We start from the raw sequence: 18,812 nt of genomic DNA on the forward strand, positions 1-18,812 counted from the left end.
TCTGATCAGGTAGTTGCAGAAAACAAAAATATCCCCCCTCTGCCTTCTCTTCTCAAAGGTGAACAGGCCCAGGTCTTAGACTCTGCTCACATGCCATGTTTTCCAGTCCCCTGAACATCTTAGTGGTGCCCACTGGGCTTGCTCCAGTATCTCACTTAGATGAAGTGCACTTCTTGCCCTGGAGAGCCCAAACTGGACACAGCATCCTAGATGCAGTCCAACAACTGCTGAAGATGGGGGGGATCACTTCCCTGGGCTTGCTGGCTACACTCACTAACACAGCCCAGGACACGGTCGGATGCCTTTGCTGCAAGGGCATGCTGCTGCTTGTGTTCAATTTGTTATTCATCAGGACCCCCAAATCTTTTACTGCAGAGCATCTTCCTGGACAACTGGCCCCCAGCCTGTACTGCTGCAGGGCTATTCCCTCCCAGATGGAAGGCTTGAAACTTGCTTTTGGTGAGTATCTTAAGAATCCTGTCAGCCCATTTCTCCAGCCTGGCCAGCTCCCCCTGAATAGCAGCTTTGCCCTTCTGCATTTTGACCACTCCTCTCCCTTTGGTCTCATCCACAAAATAGCTTCTTAAGGACATGGAGAAGTTCCAGAACAAAGAGCAAAGATCTCTCACAATATATACCAATTGGTACTCTTGCTGAAGACCAGCAGTGAAATTTTTAACATTTCTGCACACTTTGTACTGTCCAAGCTATGAACAGATAAGCCCAATTCTTCTCTCATTTATAGCAGCCTAAGCTTGGAGACCATGAATTTGACACAATTACATACTGTAACGTTACTCTCCATGTGAAAGTGTGTGTGTATATGCATGCATGCACACCCACACAGATGGCTCAAGAGATGCAACAACTGAAACAGGAATACTGCAAGATTTTGGATGAGCAGCTGGCTATGCAGTTACGACCAAGGCATACACTCAAAGCCTAAGGTGGCAAGAGGAACCTTAGCTTTGCTCTTTCCTGACTCAAGTCCTCTGCACTGCATCTTAAACAGGGAGCAACATTTAAAGTCTGTTAACTTTATAAATTATAAGAAATATTTCTGAAGACTTTAAAACATGCCATCAACCAAGGATGTTACCACCATAGCAACAGGTCAAGGATTCCTGATAATGATTACGTAGATAACTTCACCTGAAGGTTAGGTCATGAAGCATCTAACTCATTTATCGCTGTGTCCACATGGAATGAGTCACCACCTATACCCATGTGAATAAACTCTTCCTCAAAGGACTTATAAATTGAGAATGATGAATAGCATACAAAGATTAGGAAAGACAAACTATTTGGTCAAAAGAAACAAAATGTACATCATACACAATGTAAAATACCATTTGACTTGCACCAGCTTTTCCACATGCAATAGCTAGCTGGCCAATTTCTTGCAGCAATTTTTCACCACAGAAGTGGATCATGAAGAGAGACATAAATATTGCAACAAGTTTCTAAGCAACTGAAAAACAGTGCTTTGCAAGGGATATATTAAGTCAATGTTTAATCCTAGTCTTTACTGGGAAATAAGGTGAAGTTTTGTTTTTTTTTCCAAACCAATTGTTAGGTTACACTCAACATCTTGATATGAACAACACAGTTATAGTTTTCATGTGTATTTACCAGCTGAGGTAAACATTACCAATTGTCCTAGTCCTGCAAATATTTTACAGTGTACTGACTAAATTGAGGGGAAAGGGCTTTTCCTTCACATGAAAACACTAGCACCATGTGTCCCATCTGTGGGGAAGAAGAATCTACCGTGTCTTAAAAGGTGCTGGTAACTTACCCCAAACATCTGCCGAAGGTCAGGATCTCGAAAGCGGAAGGGAATGTTAGACACATGAAGTCGTTTTGGAGTGGATTTGCTCTCGGTATTCTCACTGCTCTGTGTCTGTGATTGCTGTCCATCTGTCTGTGCCCCTCCTTCTGTCTGCTGAAATCAGAAAGACAAAAGTATGTGCATGAATAGAAACCACACAAATTCCTTTCACGTGCTTTGTCTATCTCCTTTTAGGTATTAATATTACACTCGCGATTGCGGTATCTGAATGCTTGACAATTATTTTGATAAAGCCGGTAATGCTTAACAATTGATCTGTTGTTCTTGCCCTCCCTTTCCATGAGTAAACAGTAATGAGATCTCAGCCTCCCTCCCCTCAGATCACCTTTCAGCTTAGAAGATTTGCCTTTGGTTTTCTTAAATTGCTTCTCTCTTTTCCCTGTTCTTCCTCACTTCAGCTGCCACCATATGAAAGCTCTAATGAAGAGGCGGATCTTTCATATCCTGAAGCTGGGAGGTAGTACCGCCACTCTAATCTCATGTGGCAGGATGTTCATGCAATCATCAAAATCCCACAGCTGAAGTGGCAGCTCTTCACCGGGCCAATACCAGAAATGCATCCCCAGGCAAAACGGCATCTGCTCTGCCAAGCTCCCTTCAGAGAAACATTACCCCAAAAGAAGATCTATAATTAAATGGTAAAATCCATATATGAACAGCTTACGGATGTCTTTGATTAACTTTTCTTGTACATTTAAAAGTCAGCCCAGGGACAGGAAACAGTCATCACCACTGCAGGATTTATAAAAACTCCAAGCGCTACTTTCTGCTACCAATTCCACAGCTAAAACAAGGGAATTTGTTCCAGCGTTCCCAAGCACTGACTGGTACAGCAAAGCCAGGTCAAGGGGTGGGCCAGGGGTACTTGAGCACAGAAGAAGTACAGCAAGAAGGCAGAGGAATAAGGGAGACCAGAGCATGCCAGAGGAGAGACCTAATGCCCCCACAGAGATGACAGGCAGGGGAGAAGAAAGGATGAGAACCTCAGCCACTTGTGTTGGGCTTAGACTAAAAGGTGGTAAAATTTGAGCACAGCACTAAATATAAAGGCAAGGCCCCTTTGCAAAATGGCTTGATGAGAAAATGGTATTTTTCACACCAGAGTCAGAAAAATTACCTCAAAAAACTCGGAGCTACAGAACAAAGTGGACTGCAATTTGATGGGTTTAACTGCTCTGTCCCTTTCCAAGGCAAGCACTAACAGACCAAGGTATTCAAAAAGCACCTACCCACTCACTCCATCTCCTGCTACTTGCCTCAGCCTCCTAGGAGTCATGTTTTGACCACCTGTGTGATGCACTTTCAAGTGTCATTTCATTTCTTTAGATGCCAACCTGACTTCTTCCTTAACCCATCAAATGAAAAGAAGTTCTATGAGAAGGCAAGGACCATGTAATTGCTAGAGTCAGCCTTTTTTAGGCACCTTCAAGAACACACACAGGCCTTAAAACTAAAGATTTAAGAGTAGGGTTTTTCTTATTGTTTTGGGGCCTCTTTTTTTTTCGGGTTTTAAATACACAATTTGCATACCAAAGAGGAAAGAAATCTTAGGAGAGTTGCCCACACTGACTCCCCAACCACTGGCTGGACTTGCCAGACTGCTTTGCACATCATTCAATATACAATACTTCATGAATATTTGGAAAGAAACTTCTCTCCACAGACAAGCTAAACTGGCAACATTAAAAGAGCTTCTTCTGGCCAGAAATATCTCTTACAGACATGACCTTGAACTTATATATTGGTTATAAAGCACTAACAAGAGCAAGCAAACAGTAAGCACTGGGGTCTTGTCATGCTGAGCAAAGCAGTGGCAGCTTTCCATTTTATTTCAGTAGGGCTGTGCAGGCAGCACAAAACATGTTTGATCTGGTTAATATAAATTAAGCCGTGATAGGAAAAATGGAGATACTGCCCTGCAAGTATCTCTACTCCCCAGAGGCATGCAAGTCTCGGGAGAAGCCTAGCAGGATGAAGCATTTTTATTTGGCTAAGACTCATCCATCCCCCAAACATCAAATTTTCAAGAACAACCTCTGAAACTTCCATTTGATCGTATCTAAAAAGATGCCTCCCCCTCCCCAAGTTCCTCCTCTTCTCCTATCCTCACCCCTATGACAAAATCCATCTCCAAACATACAGAGAGTGCACCCTAGGGGAAGAATCGATGCAGCTGGCTTACGATTAAATCACACCATGCTATTTGGTGGTTTTATTTTTATGACTCCATCAGAGTCCTTTGCTCCTCAGGGCAAATCTGTCCAAGAAGGACAAAACACAGGGGTAGCCCATCCATCACCACTGCACACAACGCCTGCAAGTGAGTGCTCCAAAATAACTCCCCAAAATCATCAACACTCCTGCTGAAAGGGATCTCTACAATCCATTTTGGAGCCCTGCTACTGCAGTTTGCCAAATCTCATGTTTTCTATGGCTTTGCATGGAACTGGCAAGCAGGCAAACACCCATGCACGCCGGTGCATCCTCAAAACACTAGTGTATCTTCTGCAGTGTGAATGAGGAAAGGCACAGATTCTGAATGGTGACGACAAAGATGTTTTAGTCTTGAAATCCAAATAGAGGTTGCACAGGACTGGATCTGCTGCTTCCACAGGGGAGGAAGCCGGGAGGTTGTTTGCGCTCCTCTCCCATCCATTTGCTTGCAGGCAGAGGGCAGAACTCCTTACTTACCAAGGGTGCAATGTATCATGTACAGCGGCCTGCTCAAAACCACTCACAGCTGTTCCTGCATATGGCAGAGGGCTGCTGCCACACAGGAGTCATTTTGCAGCACATGTGATGTGTGTAATAAGACAAAGGCCTCGAAGAGGAGAAACAATAGAAGGAACAGGGGATCTCAGTCCACTCTTACCTCTTTGACTACACTACGAGTCCCCAAATGCTTTTCAGGCTTTCATGTATCCTGATTTTTCAGCAGTAGTTTAACATTAAATACCTTCTCTCTCTGGATGTTGTAGCTCCCTCATTTCTACCATCCATGGCCCTAAGGTAAGATTTGAACTTTCAGCCACTATAACATTATCTCAGTACTTTCGTCTACTGCCACACATTCAGCTACAGCATAAACGAAAGAAATAGTCTCCTCAGATCTTGCTTCCCCCCCCTTTTATAGTTATTCCTTGTCTTAATTCATTAGGAAGGAGATGAAAGGAAGGGCCTGGAGCCTGTTCTCAGGCAGCACATAATGGAGACTGGCAACAGCACTACCCTGACCAAGCCAGATGATAAAAGCCTGCATTTCACCGAGCACCCACTCCCCACCCTGACTCCCTCCCCACGCTGAGTTTCAGCTCCTTCCTTCTGGCCTCATGTCAACACTTCGCAGTGAAGAACCAGCCCTCTCCCTTCACCACAGACAGCAGTTCAGCTCGGAAGGGAGCTAATCCATGTTCCCTAGGTCTCAATGCCTGTCGTCAGGCACCACAGAGACATGCTGCGGCAAAGATCCCGCGTTTAGAAACAGTATTGGATCCACCTTACCTCCTCAGCACAGTCTGCGTAACATACACTTATGCAGGTGATAATGTCATTCACGCCTGCACATGTAAGCTTTGAGCTCTGCTCAAGGTCACCGAGAAACGTATCAGAGCTCAGGACACGCGCAATATTGTGCTTCGTTTTTAACTATTTGCTGCCTATGCTCCCTTGCCGGCTCCTCTCTTACACCCACCAGCAGTAAGGAAACCCTAAGCAAGAAGAGGCAGCTGCAAAGAGAAGCACAAATGTATATGTGTGCGCTTATGCACGTAAAAGGGGAGAAGGACACCTGGCAACACAAGGGTGTTCTGAAAGGTTATGGGGCAGCTCTACAGCCATCTTCCCACCTCTCGACTAGACTCTTCTGTCCTAAAGCAGCTGGTGAACAAGCAATCGCTGAGGATTTCTCCTGGGTGGGAGGGAAGCAGGGGCTCCGGCACCACCTGAGCTCCGAGCAGATCTCCATCTGCACGGCCAGACAGAGGGCTACCTCCCCAACGAGCCAGACAAACACCAATGCGACAGGCCAGCACAGAGACTATTAATACCCAGCACATTCTGTTTCCATCTCCCACTTGCTTCTAGAACTGGAACTGCTTCAGGTCCAAGTTATAGAAAAGCAAAAAAACATCCCCCCATCCTCTCCCCCAGGAAGCAGGCGGTCCAAAAATGTTGTGAATCATAATGAGGAGGTTAAGAGCCATAAATCACCGCAAAGAAAATATTTACAAAATACAAACTGTAACTAACAACTATATTTAAAAGGGGACTTGGGTGGCTTACAAAATCTGGGAGACAGACTCTGCTCACTCCACTGCTTCTAGACCAGTCTCGGATCAAAAAAAAAAAAGACCTTGTTTGGATCAAGAGCTTGAGGAACTGTGTGGAGACAAGGACTGAAAGCTATGACTGGCAGAAGGCAATCTTCCCACTGCAAAGGAGAGTACAGACAACGTGGGAAGATCTCTGCAACTTCCAGGGAAGAACCCACATCAAAACAACCAGTCACCCACCAGTGAACAGATATCCACTGAGCCCTTTCGGTGGCCAAACGAGCGAAGTGTTAGGCACTAGACACAAACCCTCTCTCCTGTCCCACCACGCTCTACCAGGGTAGGGCTGAGGTCCTACACATCCAAGAGCAAAGGGCATGGGAACTGTTGCTGCTTTAATGACACTTGTTTAGCAGACAGAAGACCGCAGGGCTAATAATCACCTTTCAACAGCAGTAAACTTAATTTTAGAATTATATCCACGTACTTGATTTTTCAGAGATGCCAGCACTGTTATATTAAGAAAAGAACTGGGCTACACTACAGGCACAATTAACAACGTGCAAAAGTACTTTGTATGCCAAAAACCAGACAAAAAAAATCGCTAAGAACGTACTAAATAATTTCTGCTAGGCTTTTAACTATTTTCAGTATAGTCAGATTAATTCAGGGCATATTTTTTCTGATTGTTAGCTACCTGTTTTCAGACATACTGAAGCTTAAGTCATTTTGTTCACTTTCCTCGTTAAATAAAGACACACGGCACCTGAAGTCAGAGCACAAACCTAAAATAGGAAAGCATATAGGAAGCTTTGCTACCTATCCTGCACAACAAAGACATCTCTGATATGTCAGATAACATTTTCCATGTCATGATGTTTAAAATTACTTTGTTTTGCTGAGCAGCATTTTTAATAGGATTCTTTGGTGCCTTTTTTTTTTTTATTATTTTTTTTTTTTCCTTTCCCTTTCAACGAAGTGGTGAAATGAAGCCCCCTGAAAGGCCTGCTCTGCTGGTCACAACGTCAAACCCCTTGTGAGCAGTTCCAGCCCATTCCTTACAAAACAGGGATGCCCTGACAAGGCGAAGGAAGCAGCAAGACTTCCTGAGCTAGTGGCCACCCCTAGACCACTCCATTGACAGTGGCAGAAGAACAGCCACACCGTGACAGACTAAGGTCCATCCAGCCCACTATCTTCTTTCTGACAGCAGCCAAATCTGTGGCATCTGTGGAAGAATGTAAGAACAGGGCAAACATTTGGTGATTTTTCTCCAGCACAGCCTCCAGCAAACTGAGCCACTTGATGTCTCAACTTCCAAAGCATCCTATGGACAAGAGTTCCAATGCTAAATTCTTCATTATATGGAAAAAACAAGAAACAACCCCCTTTTTTTTTTTCATACGTGGCTCCCAATTATTTCCTGCATGCGCCCTAGTAAGTGAAAATGGGAAAGTTCCCTATTTTATTTCCCATACCATTCAATATTCTATGTACCTGTCATACGCCTTCATTCCTGTCAGCTCTTTTCATAAGTGAAGATTTCATTTCTTCTCATAAAGAACCTGCTACATCCCTTTCATCATCACTATTATCCTTCCCCGTACTACTTCTAGATCTGCCATAACCTTTCAGAGATATGCAGAAGTACCTCAGCTGTACACTCTAACATAATGATATTTGCTGATTTATTTCCTATTTCTCTTTTGAAATCATTTTTAGATCTGCCTCACTAGACACAAGTCTACAAGTGCTGACAATAATCGGCCTCATACTCAAAATAATAAAATAATCTGCCTCATACTCAAAGCAAATTCCTGATGTTAAATGTCAGAGTTTACTACCTCCAGACAGCAATTTCCAAGCTGAGGTGGCCAAACAATCAGCAGCTAGCTACTTATTCGAAGCTAGTTCTTCCTCATGTCTACCTGCTCAGCAGTATCAAAAGATAAGTGAGGATATTCATTAAACATACTCTTCACCTGAAATACCTCACATGAGCAATTGCTTTAATTACTAAAGTGATCAAAAATAATTACAGAGGAAAATTCTGCAATCTCAGACTAGGCAAGAAGTACCCAAGGGAAAGTAATCATTATAACATCATCCATGTGTTACAAAAGTCAGCTGAGGAACCCTTGATGCCGTTGGCTCCCTTCTTTCCAAACCCTTGCTAGATGTATGGGGCACAGCTGGATGACCGAGCAGCTCCCCTGTCTTGCTTCTGAACACAATACATAGGGGTCCCCCACCACAGATGTGTTTCCTTTAAGAAATGAGAAAGGCAACATCCATTTATGGTATAGCAGATGAGTTAAATATGTTTCGGTATGGCACATCAAGAAGCCAGGAGACGCGATGCTCTGTAATTAAATAATGCTTTATATTGGTTCATGACAACGTAACACCAAGGCGACAGCACCTGCCATTTTCATGCAAAGTAATTTACATAAACTTATTCCTCTACTTCTGTACCTCCAGCTGCATTCCATAATTTATACAGACACACAAATTCTTCCCTCTGACATTAACAAGAGAAATGAGTTGAATAATCAGCTCACAGTATTAAGTGCATTGCATTTACTATCAAGCAAGGTTTTTTAGTTCAGTGGATGATTAATCTTCCCTCCACGGGTAGAGTACCAGGAGATGCAGAGAGCTGACAATCGCTCTCGGCTTCTGGCCATGCACTCCATACGCTTACCTTGCAACAACAGCATTTGCTGGATCCCTCCAAGAGCTGCTCTAATTCATTAACCCAGCAAAAGAATTGGACAGCTTTCTGCCAGGTCAGTGAATTAAAGTGGCTCACGTAAGGAATGCCAGAGCCAGTAAATAGGAGTGGGAGTTTGCGCTTGGAGCCAGATCTCTCCTTTCTGACAGCGGTGAATCTTTAGATCAGCTCAGCTGCCAGAGGTACTGCAGCCTAATTAGCATCTCCACTTGCAGCTATCTGCGCTGGGCGTCTCCGCTAGGGACAAGCGCACTAATGTAAACCACGAAGGGGGAAGGGGGAAGAAACCAGAAGACCCAGCGCCGTAAGAGTGAAATGCAGAGCGTCAATGGTTTAAGAGACAGGCTGCAACAGGCAGACCGAGTAGGCCAAATATGGTCCGATACCTCAGTCTATTTTTAATCCAGGTCTTTTCAGCTGTGCTTTGGGACAGTATCAAGAGAAAGGACAGATGCTTGGAGATGAAGACCGGGAGACCCACATGCCAGGCAAGAAACAAAGCCCCACAGATGAGGCTTGATCCTAAAATAAAAAAAAGATTCCACAATATTAAGCTGTTTGTATTACACCACCTATTGTGCCAATTTCTCTTCCATGCCCCTGCTCTGAGAGCTTTAAATGCTTTCCGCTACTCAGACCTCCAGAACCAAGCTCGTCCTTAGTTGATGACCCCAGCCAGTCATTCCTCTTTGCTCAGGGCTTTTAGACTGCGTAGGAAGGCACGGACTTTGACCCTCAAAATTTATTTTACTTAAGTTCACTGCTGATGTTTGACCTCCGGCTTCCAGACCACTGTCTATCAACTCAGACACCACGGCTGATCTCAAATCATTCAATCTGACTTGCCCACCACAATCTGCAGAGTTTCTGTGAAATGGTGCTCCCACCCAGTGTGTTAGGGACCCCGTTATAGACCCCATTACATTGCTGCATAACGTCTTACCAACCAGATGAAACTCCCCTTTCCACGAGGGACCTTTAAGCCACCCCAAATTCTCTGCTACTTTTGCGATTATCCTAAAGGCTACCAGCCTGAAAAGCAGGACAGCCCCGCCATCTGAGCACACCTTTCGCTATCTCACTCTGTCCTGCCAACTGGATCAAGCACAGGCCTTGTTCTTAAAAGCAAGGAGAGACCTTATCTGTCTGGCTGAAGGAATTTCTGAATTATCCCATGGGAGCACAGGCTTCAAGCCCGCAGCTAAAAAATCCACCGGCTGTTCGGTCTGGGGTATCGCCTTCACACGCATGACAGCAGCTGCGCCTGTCAGTCCCAATAATGGGAGGGAAGGATCATACATCAGTCACGACGACTTTTTGCTCTATTAAAGTTAGCACTGTTGTTTGAGCAAGACAACAAAATGGTGAAAGGAAAAGATGCCTTAAAGCATAGCAGTCTAGTCCACATGGACTGAACATGTATATCAAACAAGTAACAACCAGCGTATGTGAGGGACAAGATGCTTGACGTTAGCTGCAGATGTTCAAGGTGAAATAACCAACCCGTTCTGCTGTATTTTAATAGCATGCTTTAGCTTGAGTAACTACTGAGCCTTCTTCCTTCCCCTCGTTCCTACATCATTAATCAGCATACTGAGAAGGAGAAAAGTTATAAGCAATTACATCCCAAGGCAGCCCACAGAATCAAAATAACTTCATACAGGAGTCCTAGACAGAAAGATAAAGGGACTCAGAAGATCCAGGACCCCGGGCACGTGAAAGGCCCTTGAGGCACCTTCCCCCTGCCCCTGGATTTCTTCACGTGCCACCATCTGGGATCCTCCGGGTTTGATCAGCCCCAGCCACAGCAGCAGCAGCAACGCGCTTGTCTGCGCCCTTACCCTTTCCCGGCTAGCTACGGTCTGCGAGCCCGACTCCGCACGCTCGGCTCGCGCATCTTTACCCACGTCAAACGGTCAGACCAGACGTGCCCACCCGTTTCCCACAGCCAGTACAAGCGCTACGTGTTACTCGGCCTGTTTCTCGGATAACCCCTGCCAGTCAGGCTCCCTCCGCAGCCTCCTGGCAACACCGCTGCCTCCCAGCAGTCTCCCAGCAACGCTCCCTCCGCACAGATGGGCTCCCAGTCCCTCCTCGCAGGCTAGCCAGCCTCCCCGCGCGCTCTTGGGCTCCTCGGAGCCGGCATTAGTTGATGAAATGCAGAGCTCGGCCCCGCAGTGCCACGGAGATGGCTCCTAATATGGAAGAGAAGCAGGAGGGTTGGCAAGAGCTTCTATCCAAGGTCAAGGCTCGCATCATTTCCATTAAAAAGAACACTCTTAAGCTCTGGGCAAGGATGGGAACAGCAAAAATACATGGGGAAAGCCACTGCCCTGTTTTATTCCCCGTTTCCAGCTTTCCCATCCAACTGGCAGTGCTCGAGATAGCTGTTTGCTGGAGACAGGCAGCCCAGATCTTACGGGCTGGAACAACATCAGACAATCTGGTACTAAAATGGTGACTTGCACTTCTGCACACTGCACCAGCTCTAAGTTTTATTTCCAGCCTGATCTCTTCTCATCTACATTTGCGCGTGTTTGCCGAGTAAGGCATCTGAGGTTCCTTTTACACACTATCAATGTGCTTTACAGGGTTTGTGCTCCTTTTCTTCTTCAAGATGCTGAAGTTGTGGCATTCCCCGGATGAACTCAAAGATATCTTATCAAAGTCACAACCAGCGGTGTCAACCATGCAGCCACTTCCCACTGCAGAAGGAGCAGAGGCACACACTGGGAACCACGCACACTCAAGCTGGCACTATCAGCTCTTCCAATCGTTGGCACTGAATTCACTCAGTACTTACTGGGGGGAAAATAATCTCTACGAGCCAAACACCCAACTACAAGTAAAACTGAAAGCATTAACAGATTAAATCCGCCCCTGAGCACCGAAGGCTCTCACCATAAGGCTCTTTATTAGGAAGTTAAGTCTTAACAAGTGGCTTAAGGGGTGGATAAAGCTTTTCCTGGGATAATCTGCCAGCATGTTGCCCAGTGCCAGTTCCAGGCCATAGGAAGAAGAAAGCAAAAAAATATATAAGGTGGTGAAAATCTTTGTTTGGCAAATGGATGCCCAGTAGCTGAGAGGTCCTCTCCTATCTTTGTCCCCTGAAGCTCCCTGCCATCTTCAGAAAGACAAAGAAAAGTATTTTTCTACTCTGCTAACTTCCTGAGAACAAAACCACTCTGGGATTACACCTACAATGCATGCACTCACCCTAATCCTTTGTAGCGTCAACCTCCCAGAATCTGCCTCCATCACATTCATTTGAACCATCTGCCAATTAACACAAGGTAATTAACACTTTTGTAAAGCACTGTCTTCGGACAATGCCACCATGGCAAAAACACCATGGTCCCAAGTACTACTGCTCTTCGCAGACACCTATTTACAAGGGAAACATGCACAAAGGGAAAGACAGAAACCTAGTAATGAAAGGTCAGAAGCTGTGTTTTGTTTATAATTCTCTCCTTTTCAAGTCTACCGCTGATTTGCTCAATACTTAAGAAGCAGTCAGCAATCCAATCAATGGCTGCTTTTTCCCAGGGCACTGTGCTGCTCTCCTGGCTCTGCACCCTTCTGCACTTACTGCAAGAGATCCATTCTGCGTGCTGGCCGTGTTCGTGCTCTGCTCTCCATGCGGCTGCGTGCTTCCGTAGAGCGTCAGATTGTGCTCGCTGGTCTGGCCTGCATAGTCCTGAGTGTGTGGCACCCCATACTCTGTGGGAATCCCGTTCTGTGGGGGTGGTGGAAATGGGATTGTGGTGAATGGCTGCACCATTGCATCAGGAGTTGCTGCTGGCTCCTGGTTACCCTGAAGAAAGAGAAAAGGACACAACAGCTTTATAACTACAGAAGACGGATCAAAACATCAGCCTGAGAAATGATACACACACACACACACGTGTTCATGCGAACAGCCCATCCACCACCACCATAATATTGCACACTCTTCTATTATCTTCTCTTTGAAAAAGAGTGTGCCTCGCTCCTCTGAGCCATGATACTGTTTTCTTAAACTTTTTTGGGCAATTTTCTCGCTACCAGGTGCCATATGGAGAACAAATTATGGCGCTTGCAAATTGCATATCCCTGTAATCTCGCATGAGGCTTTACACACAGTAAGGCATTATTTTGGAAAGGGGAAGAGGCACTGAAAGATTGCAATGCAGAAGGAAACACAGACAGAAGAACAGGGTTCTTCAATATGCCTAGAAGTACCGTATCTGGGTCCATCTCCTCCAGCCTGATCCTCATGGCTCTGCTCACGAGCAAGCACCTCGTGCGGTTCAGAGCACGCTCTCCTCTGTTGTGTTACAGTGACAGAAAGAAGTACTCATTTTAAAACCGATCTGTGCAGCAGCCCCCTGCTTTGCTCTGGCAGCACTGAGTACAGAGCACGGGTGCTCAGGTACCAGTCACTAGAATATCCCATTTGCTTTGTGCTGCCTGTGCAGAAGACACCGAAGAGCTGTGGGACCCGAGTTGAGAACACAAGCCTGGAGCACACTTGCTCTCTCCCCAGTCTTGAGAATCACTACCATCACAGAAGGCATTAATTACCCACTCCTTCCTCAGCTTAGGGTTTCCCACAGAGACCTCTACACTAGGACAGTGGACTTCTTAGCAGCTTTTAGCAGTGCCTTAGATGTAGCTGACACTAACCAGATGACTCAGAAACAGGCAGCTGACCATGCAAAAAATATCCCCAAAAGACAGTAAAAAAACCTACCCCACCACGCCTGAAAACCACCCAAAGCTAACACGAAAGCATGCAGCCCTGTAGCCGCTGCAGGGATCTCACCGAGGGGGGAGCAGGGAGCTGCATTCAGCCACCTGGGGCGAAGGAGAACAGCCTTGACATTGAAACCCAACCCTGGGAAGCCCAGGCTGCTGCACCGCTCCTACTGCTTCCACCGCCGCAGCAGAAAAAAAATATCCACGGAAAAGATTTATGATAGGAGGGCTGTTTGATTTATGTGTGTGTCAACAGACTAATCCCGATTTTAAATTTTGGCTGCTGTTCCAGCCTTGGGTCCTCCCCCACAAAGCCCGGAGGTGCTCGAGCCTATTCTGACACCAGCACGCTTAAATCAATGGAGTAAAAGAGAAGCAGACCTTATCCTGCGGATAGGAAAGGCAGAGTGGGAATTACCAAGCAGCCTTTCAGCAGAGAGCATGCAGGGGCTGACGGACCTCCAGTGAAGCCGGACAAACCTTTCAGTCCCTTTATCAGCCTACCTGCAGTTTTCCCTTCCGGGCGAAGGAAACAATGATAAATGCAGCGTACCTCCAGCCAGCACCGGGTCAGTCAGACACTGGCTGAATCCCAAATTTGCTCTGACATTAGTCTATCTGGTCTGCCTCCCCTGGGGGCCACGTGGCCACGCGCTCCCGCAGCTGGGGAGAAGGAGAGGGAAGGGCATTCAATACCACTTAGCGGAGCTGAGCTGCAGCCTTGGCCCGCGTCGAACGGTTTCATTAACTAAAGTCCAGCCGCTGCAAAGCCTCGCTGCCTGCAGAAACACAAAACTCCGCAGCCTTATCTGAGAAAGAAAAATGCAGGCAAGCATGCCAGCCACGGCCAGCGCTCGGTTCCTTGCACGCACTCCCCTGAGCCATTGCAGCCCTGTCGCGTGCTAGCAGCTCTGCGGAGGTTTTCACACACCCAGCGCGTTTTCTGAAAGCGGGACAGGGTTCCCCCCCTGCCCTCCACAAGGAGGGCAGCTCCACCAGCCCTCCACTTCTGCTCGCTCCTTTGCCATTCTCGGCCTCAAAGCAAAGAGCTTCTGACTCGACCTAAACCATCACCAAGATCCGCAGGGCGAGTTTTACAAACGGGAGGGAGGAGAGGCTGAACGATGGCTATCCCGCTGCAAACCAGGTATCAGCAACCCCGTCGCTCACCTACTCGGACTGTTTATCCCCTGCCATGACAGCTCCACTCTGTCCACATACTGCCTCCTTTTCAAGCTCTTTTGCCTACAATATTTCATGATATCCAGTTGTCTGCATGCTTCCAATACAGCCCACGTTGTCTGCCCCTTTCTTGTGTTTAAAATAGGAGCTAAATATAAAACTGATTTCTTTCGGTTTACATTTCAGAAATTGATAGAGTAATCCCAGGAAACATGCAGTAGCAGAAACTATTTCCAACTTTCTTAAAACAAGCTAGATTTACAAGCCAGTAGTACCCCGGATAGGACGAAGAGAATGCTAATTAGCCACAAACAAAATGTATTCTGCCATTCTCTCAACAGTGCAGGGCTGCTCCCCAAAGGACATACTCCAGCATTTTGTTTAATCTCACTCTTAGACCACTTAAAATGCCAGCCCATAAACCTTATATAGTCTCATTTTCAACGTTTTTACCCCTCAGTTAATACTGTTCCTTCCAGTTTAAACGCATTTCAACCTTTTAAATATTTTCTCTTCCTTCTTCAATTATCTACAAATGTTTGCAGGATTAAAAATGCTCGCTCTCTCCTGTTGCTTGTGGCATTTTGATGATACATATTTATTTTGAGCTTAATCACACCTCACAAGCCAAAATATCCTGGTAACTTTATTTATTACTTCTCCCTGCCCTTCCTAAGATTTTCAAATAAGGGATTTCTGATGCAGAATGAAATGTTTTTAACACCATTGTCACACACAACCCCCAATCGCACTAACATACAAAAATCATATCTTTTATTACAAATGTATCCTTAATTTAATGTCTCAGGTTAGCTGTAGATCTATCACCATTATGCTTGTCCAGGTTTCATCATCCCATGAAGTATCTGTATCTCAAATTATTTTTCTCTTGATATGATTATGTACGCGTTTCCCTTCTCATTTTTTTTTTGGTTATTTTAATTTCCTTTGATGCTTTAGAATTACTTTTTTTCCTGTTTCCACTAGTGTCTACAGAAAAGGACTCCCGATGAGATCTCAGCAGGTTTCACAGCATACTGATATCCTCCAAACCCAGAGGAGATTCTACCTCTTCTGTTACTCTACCAACAACTAACACGGGGCGGGGGGGTGGAAATCCCATTTATCTTCAAACATAGAACCTGAACTCCTTTCCCTACTTCTAACCCATCAGGGAAAATCCCGCAGTCAGAAGCACTGCTCTTCCCGCTTCTCAGGAGGTACAAAGAACATGGAGAAACCCCCAAACTTCCTGGTGAAGGTACGTACGTAGGAAGAGAGACTCAACTGAAAGTATTTTGTCTATCCAATCTTGACAACATACCTCACTGCATCGCCAATCCTGCCTGTTTTAGCTCATGAAATTCTCTTAAACATTGACTCAAACGCAACAACAGACTGAGATGGCCATGTCCAAGAGTAGTCACCATCCCCAAACACACACAAGGATGCCACCACAGGACTAGGAAAGCCCGGCTGCAACTTGTGTGAAGGCATGAAATAAATCTTAACTAATGTTCAGGACCAGACAGATACTTCTCTCAGCCACAATGGAGGGTGGCTGGCCATCCCCAGGAGAGAAGCTTGAGGGACATTTGGCTGCAGGAATAATTTCAGCAGTTCCAGGTTAACCAATTCCCTCCATGAGTTTTTGTTGCCATGCACTGACTATGCTAGCTGCCACCCCATGCTCACCAAACTGGGAAAGGCTGTTCAGTGCAACTGGAACTCAGTGTAATTAAAAAATGCTCCTTAAAAAAAAAGAAAAAAACTTCAGCACAACGTACGGTAACCTATAGTTCAAATAAAACCAGCAACTCCTATGTTTTCGATTCATTCTGTTGCTCTGCTCCCATGGAAATCACTCATCCACATCAGGTAGGAATTCAAAGCAGCTCCCCTCTTGCAAAATGTTGACAGTTGATTCATCAGCACCCAAGCCCTCGAGGCGCAAGAGGGATACGGGATACCCACCTGGGCTCCCCTTTCAGGCCCCTATTCTCAGCCCTACAAAGGTCCAGTCATGTCCTCGCAGGTGCCACCTTCCTTCCTTAAGTCAGGGTTTTGCCTACACAGCTCAGTACAAACCCATCCCATGTTTTGTTTAAAAAACAAATTAGCTAAACCAGTGAAAAAATCCCTAATGGAGACACATTTCTAAGAGTTTATGCAGCTTTAACTTAATTAACAAACTTTGTAGCTCTAAGCTAAGCCAAGGAATGGTAAGTAACCGCATGTAGCGGTAACTTGCAGAAGGGTGGGAGCTGGGGACAATATCTCAACGAGGAGCAACGTGGCTCAGCAAATGCGACATAGGATGAATTCTTTGAGCAGACAGCAGGTGGTGATCCAAGATCACGGCACTGGAGCACCAAGAGCGAACACCAGAAACGCACACAAAAGCCTCCTACTCCCATAAAACTGTCAAAGATCAGTCTATTTTGTGAAGGGCTGTTTTGTTTTGCTCATTAGAGAAAGGGGTGTAATTACAGGAATATGAAAGGAGCCTTATAGCAATGCAGCTCCAGATCCCTTCTGTATTGGTATGCCGTAATATGCATAGATATTAAAGCATAACCAACCAAATAAAAATGATAATCCTGGTAAAGCTAAACTGGTACAATTGCTGTACAGGCATTTCCATACAAACTGCCACCAGCTAAATGGTCTGTGCTGTCCATAACCCTGCTGTGAGTCAGAAGAACCTGAGAGAGGTGCAGAGAAATGCTACAGCATGCAAACATCAAATAATCTCTTAAATATGCCCTTCAACTCTGGTAACCCCCAAATCATTGGGATAGATATGAGTATATGCCTATGTCATGGTTTAACCCCAGCTGGCAACTAAGCACGACACAGCCGCTCGCTCGCTCTCACCCACAGTGTGATAGGGGAAAGAATCAGGGAAAAAAAAGTAAAATTTGTGGATTGAGATAAAGACAGTTTAATAGGTAAAGCAAAAGCCACGCACACAAGCAAAGCAAAACAAGGAATGCATTCCCCACTTCCCATGGGCAGGCAGGTGTTCAGCCATCTCCAGGAAAGCCGGGCTCCAGCATGCGTAACCATTACTTGGGATGACAAACACCATCACTCCAAATGTCCCCCCCTTCCTTCTTCTTCCCCCAGCTTTATATGCTGGGCATGACATCCTATGGTCTGGAATATCCCTTGGGTCAGTTGGGGTCAGCCGTGTCCCCTCCCGACTCCTTGTGCCCCCCCAGCCTGCTCGCTGGTGGGGTGGGCTGAGGAGCAGAAAAGCCCTTGGCTCTGTGTAAGCACTGCTCAGCACTACCGAAAGCATCTCAGCATTATCAACAGTTTTCACAGCACAAATCCAACACAGAGCCCCATACTAGCTACTATGAAGAAAATTAACTCTATCCCAGCCAAAACCAGCACAGCCTATCACTGGAATGGGGTTTCTAATAGGTATGCCTTCACTGAACTCGTTTCATGAAGCCTTGAAGCAACTGACTTGCAGCTAACGGGGGCAATTAACCTGTTTGTGAAGACCAGCGTGTGTTCCAAGCTGCGACTGTTTGCTCTCTGCGCTACCCTAATCCCTTTCGTAAACAGCAAAAATGTTTGTAGCTCGGATCTGAAGAGCCTGACGCGATCGTTCAACCTGGAGCCACCGCCTGCCCTCAGCTCTCTGCATGAAAGAGATCCTTGTGAGCGAGGGGGATGCGGGGACCACACCATCCCTCTTCCAACCCAGGTCACAGCCTCCTGCAGAAGCGGCCAAGCACTGCTCCTCGGCTGTACGCAGACAGGAGAGAAAGGTCCAACCATACAACGCTGCTGCCCAGGAGTGAAAGAATTAATAAGGAACGTGGCCTGGGGTTCTCCCCGGCAGGTTCTCCTTCCCAGTCCCTTCCAACACAGCCTCCCCTCCCAGGGCTCCTCCGGTGGGACTCACGCTCTCGGCCGTGGTTCCAGAGGGTCTCTGGCCGGAGCTGCCGCCGTCCCACCTCCGGCTCTGCGCTCCTGCCCTCTCTCCCTTGCCAGCCACGGCGCTCCGTCCGCCCTCCGC

General features: G+C 46.2%; 1 protein-coding gene across 3 annotated transcripts in view; it reads right to left on the bottom strand.

Moving 5' to 3' along the window:
• The window catches only part of RBFOX2 (RNA binding protein, fox-1 homolog (C. elegans) 2), a 109,643-nt gene that overhangs the window by 44,364 nt on the left and 46,467 nt on the right, over positions 1–18,812 (bottom strand). For 2 of the 3 annotated variants that reach the window (XM_010585382.1, XM_010585381.1), the window contains exons 2-3: positions 12,447–12,671; positions 1,799–1,945 (exon numbers count right to left, since the gene is read on the bottom strand). In XM_010585382.1, the coding sequence (XP_010583684.1) occupies positions 1,799–1,945; positions 12,447–12,671 (372 nt within the window). Of the gene's footprint in view, positions 1–1,798; positions 1,946–12,446; positions 12,672–18,812 lie in introns of those variants that run through there. The other variant, XM_010585383.1, reaches the window with a different exon arrangement.

This window comes from Haliaeetus leucocephalus, unplaced genomic scaffold (assembly GCF_000737465.1).
Source record: "Haliaeetus leucocephalus isolate CR32 unplaced genomic scaffold, Haliaeetus_leucocephalus-4.0 Scaffold101, whole genome shotgun sequence".
NCBI lineage: Eukaryota > Metazoa > Chordata > Aves > Accipitriformes > Accipitridae > Haliaeetus > Haliaeetus leucocephalus.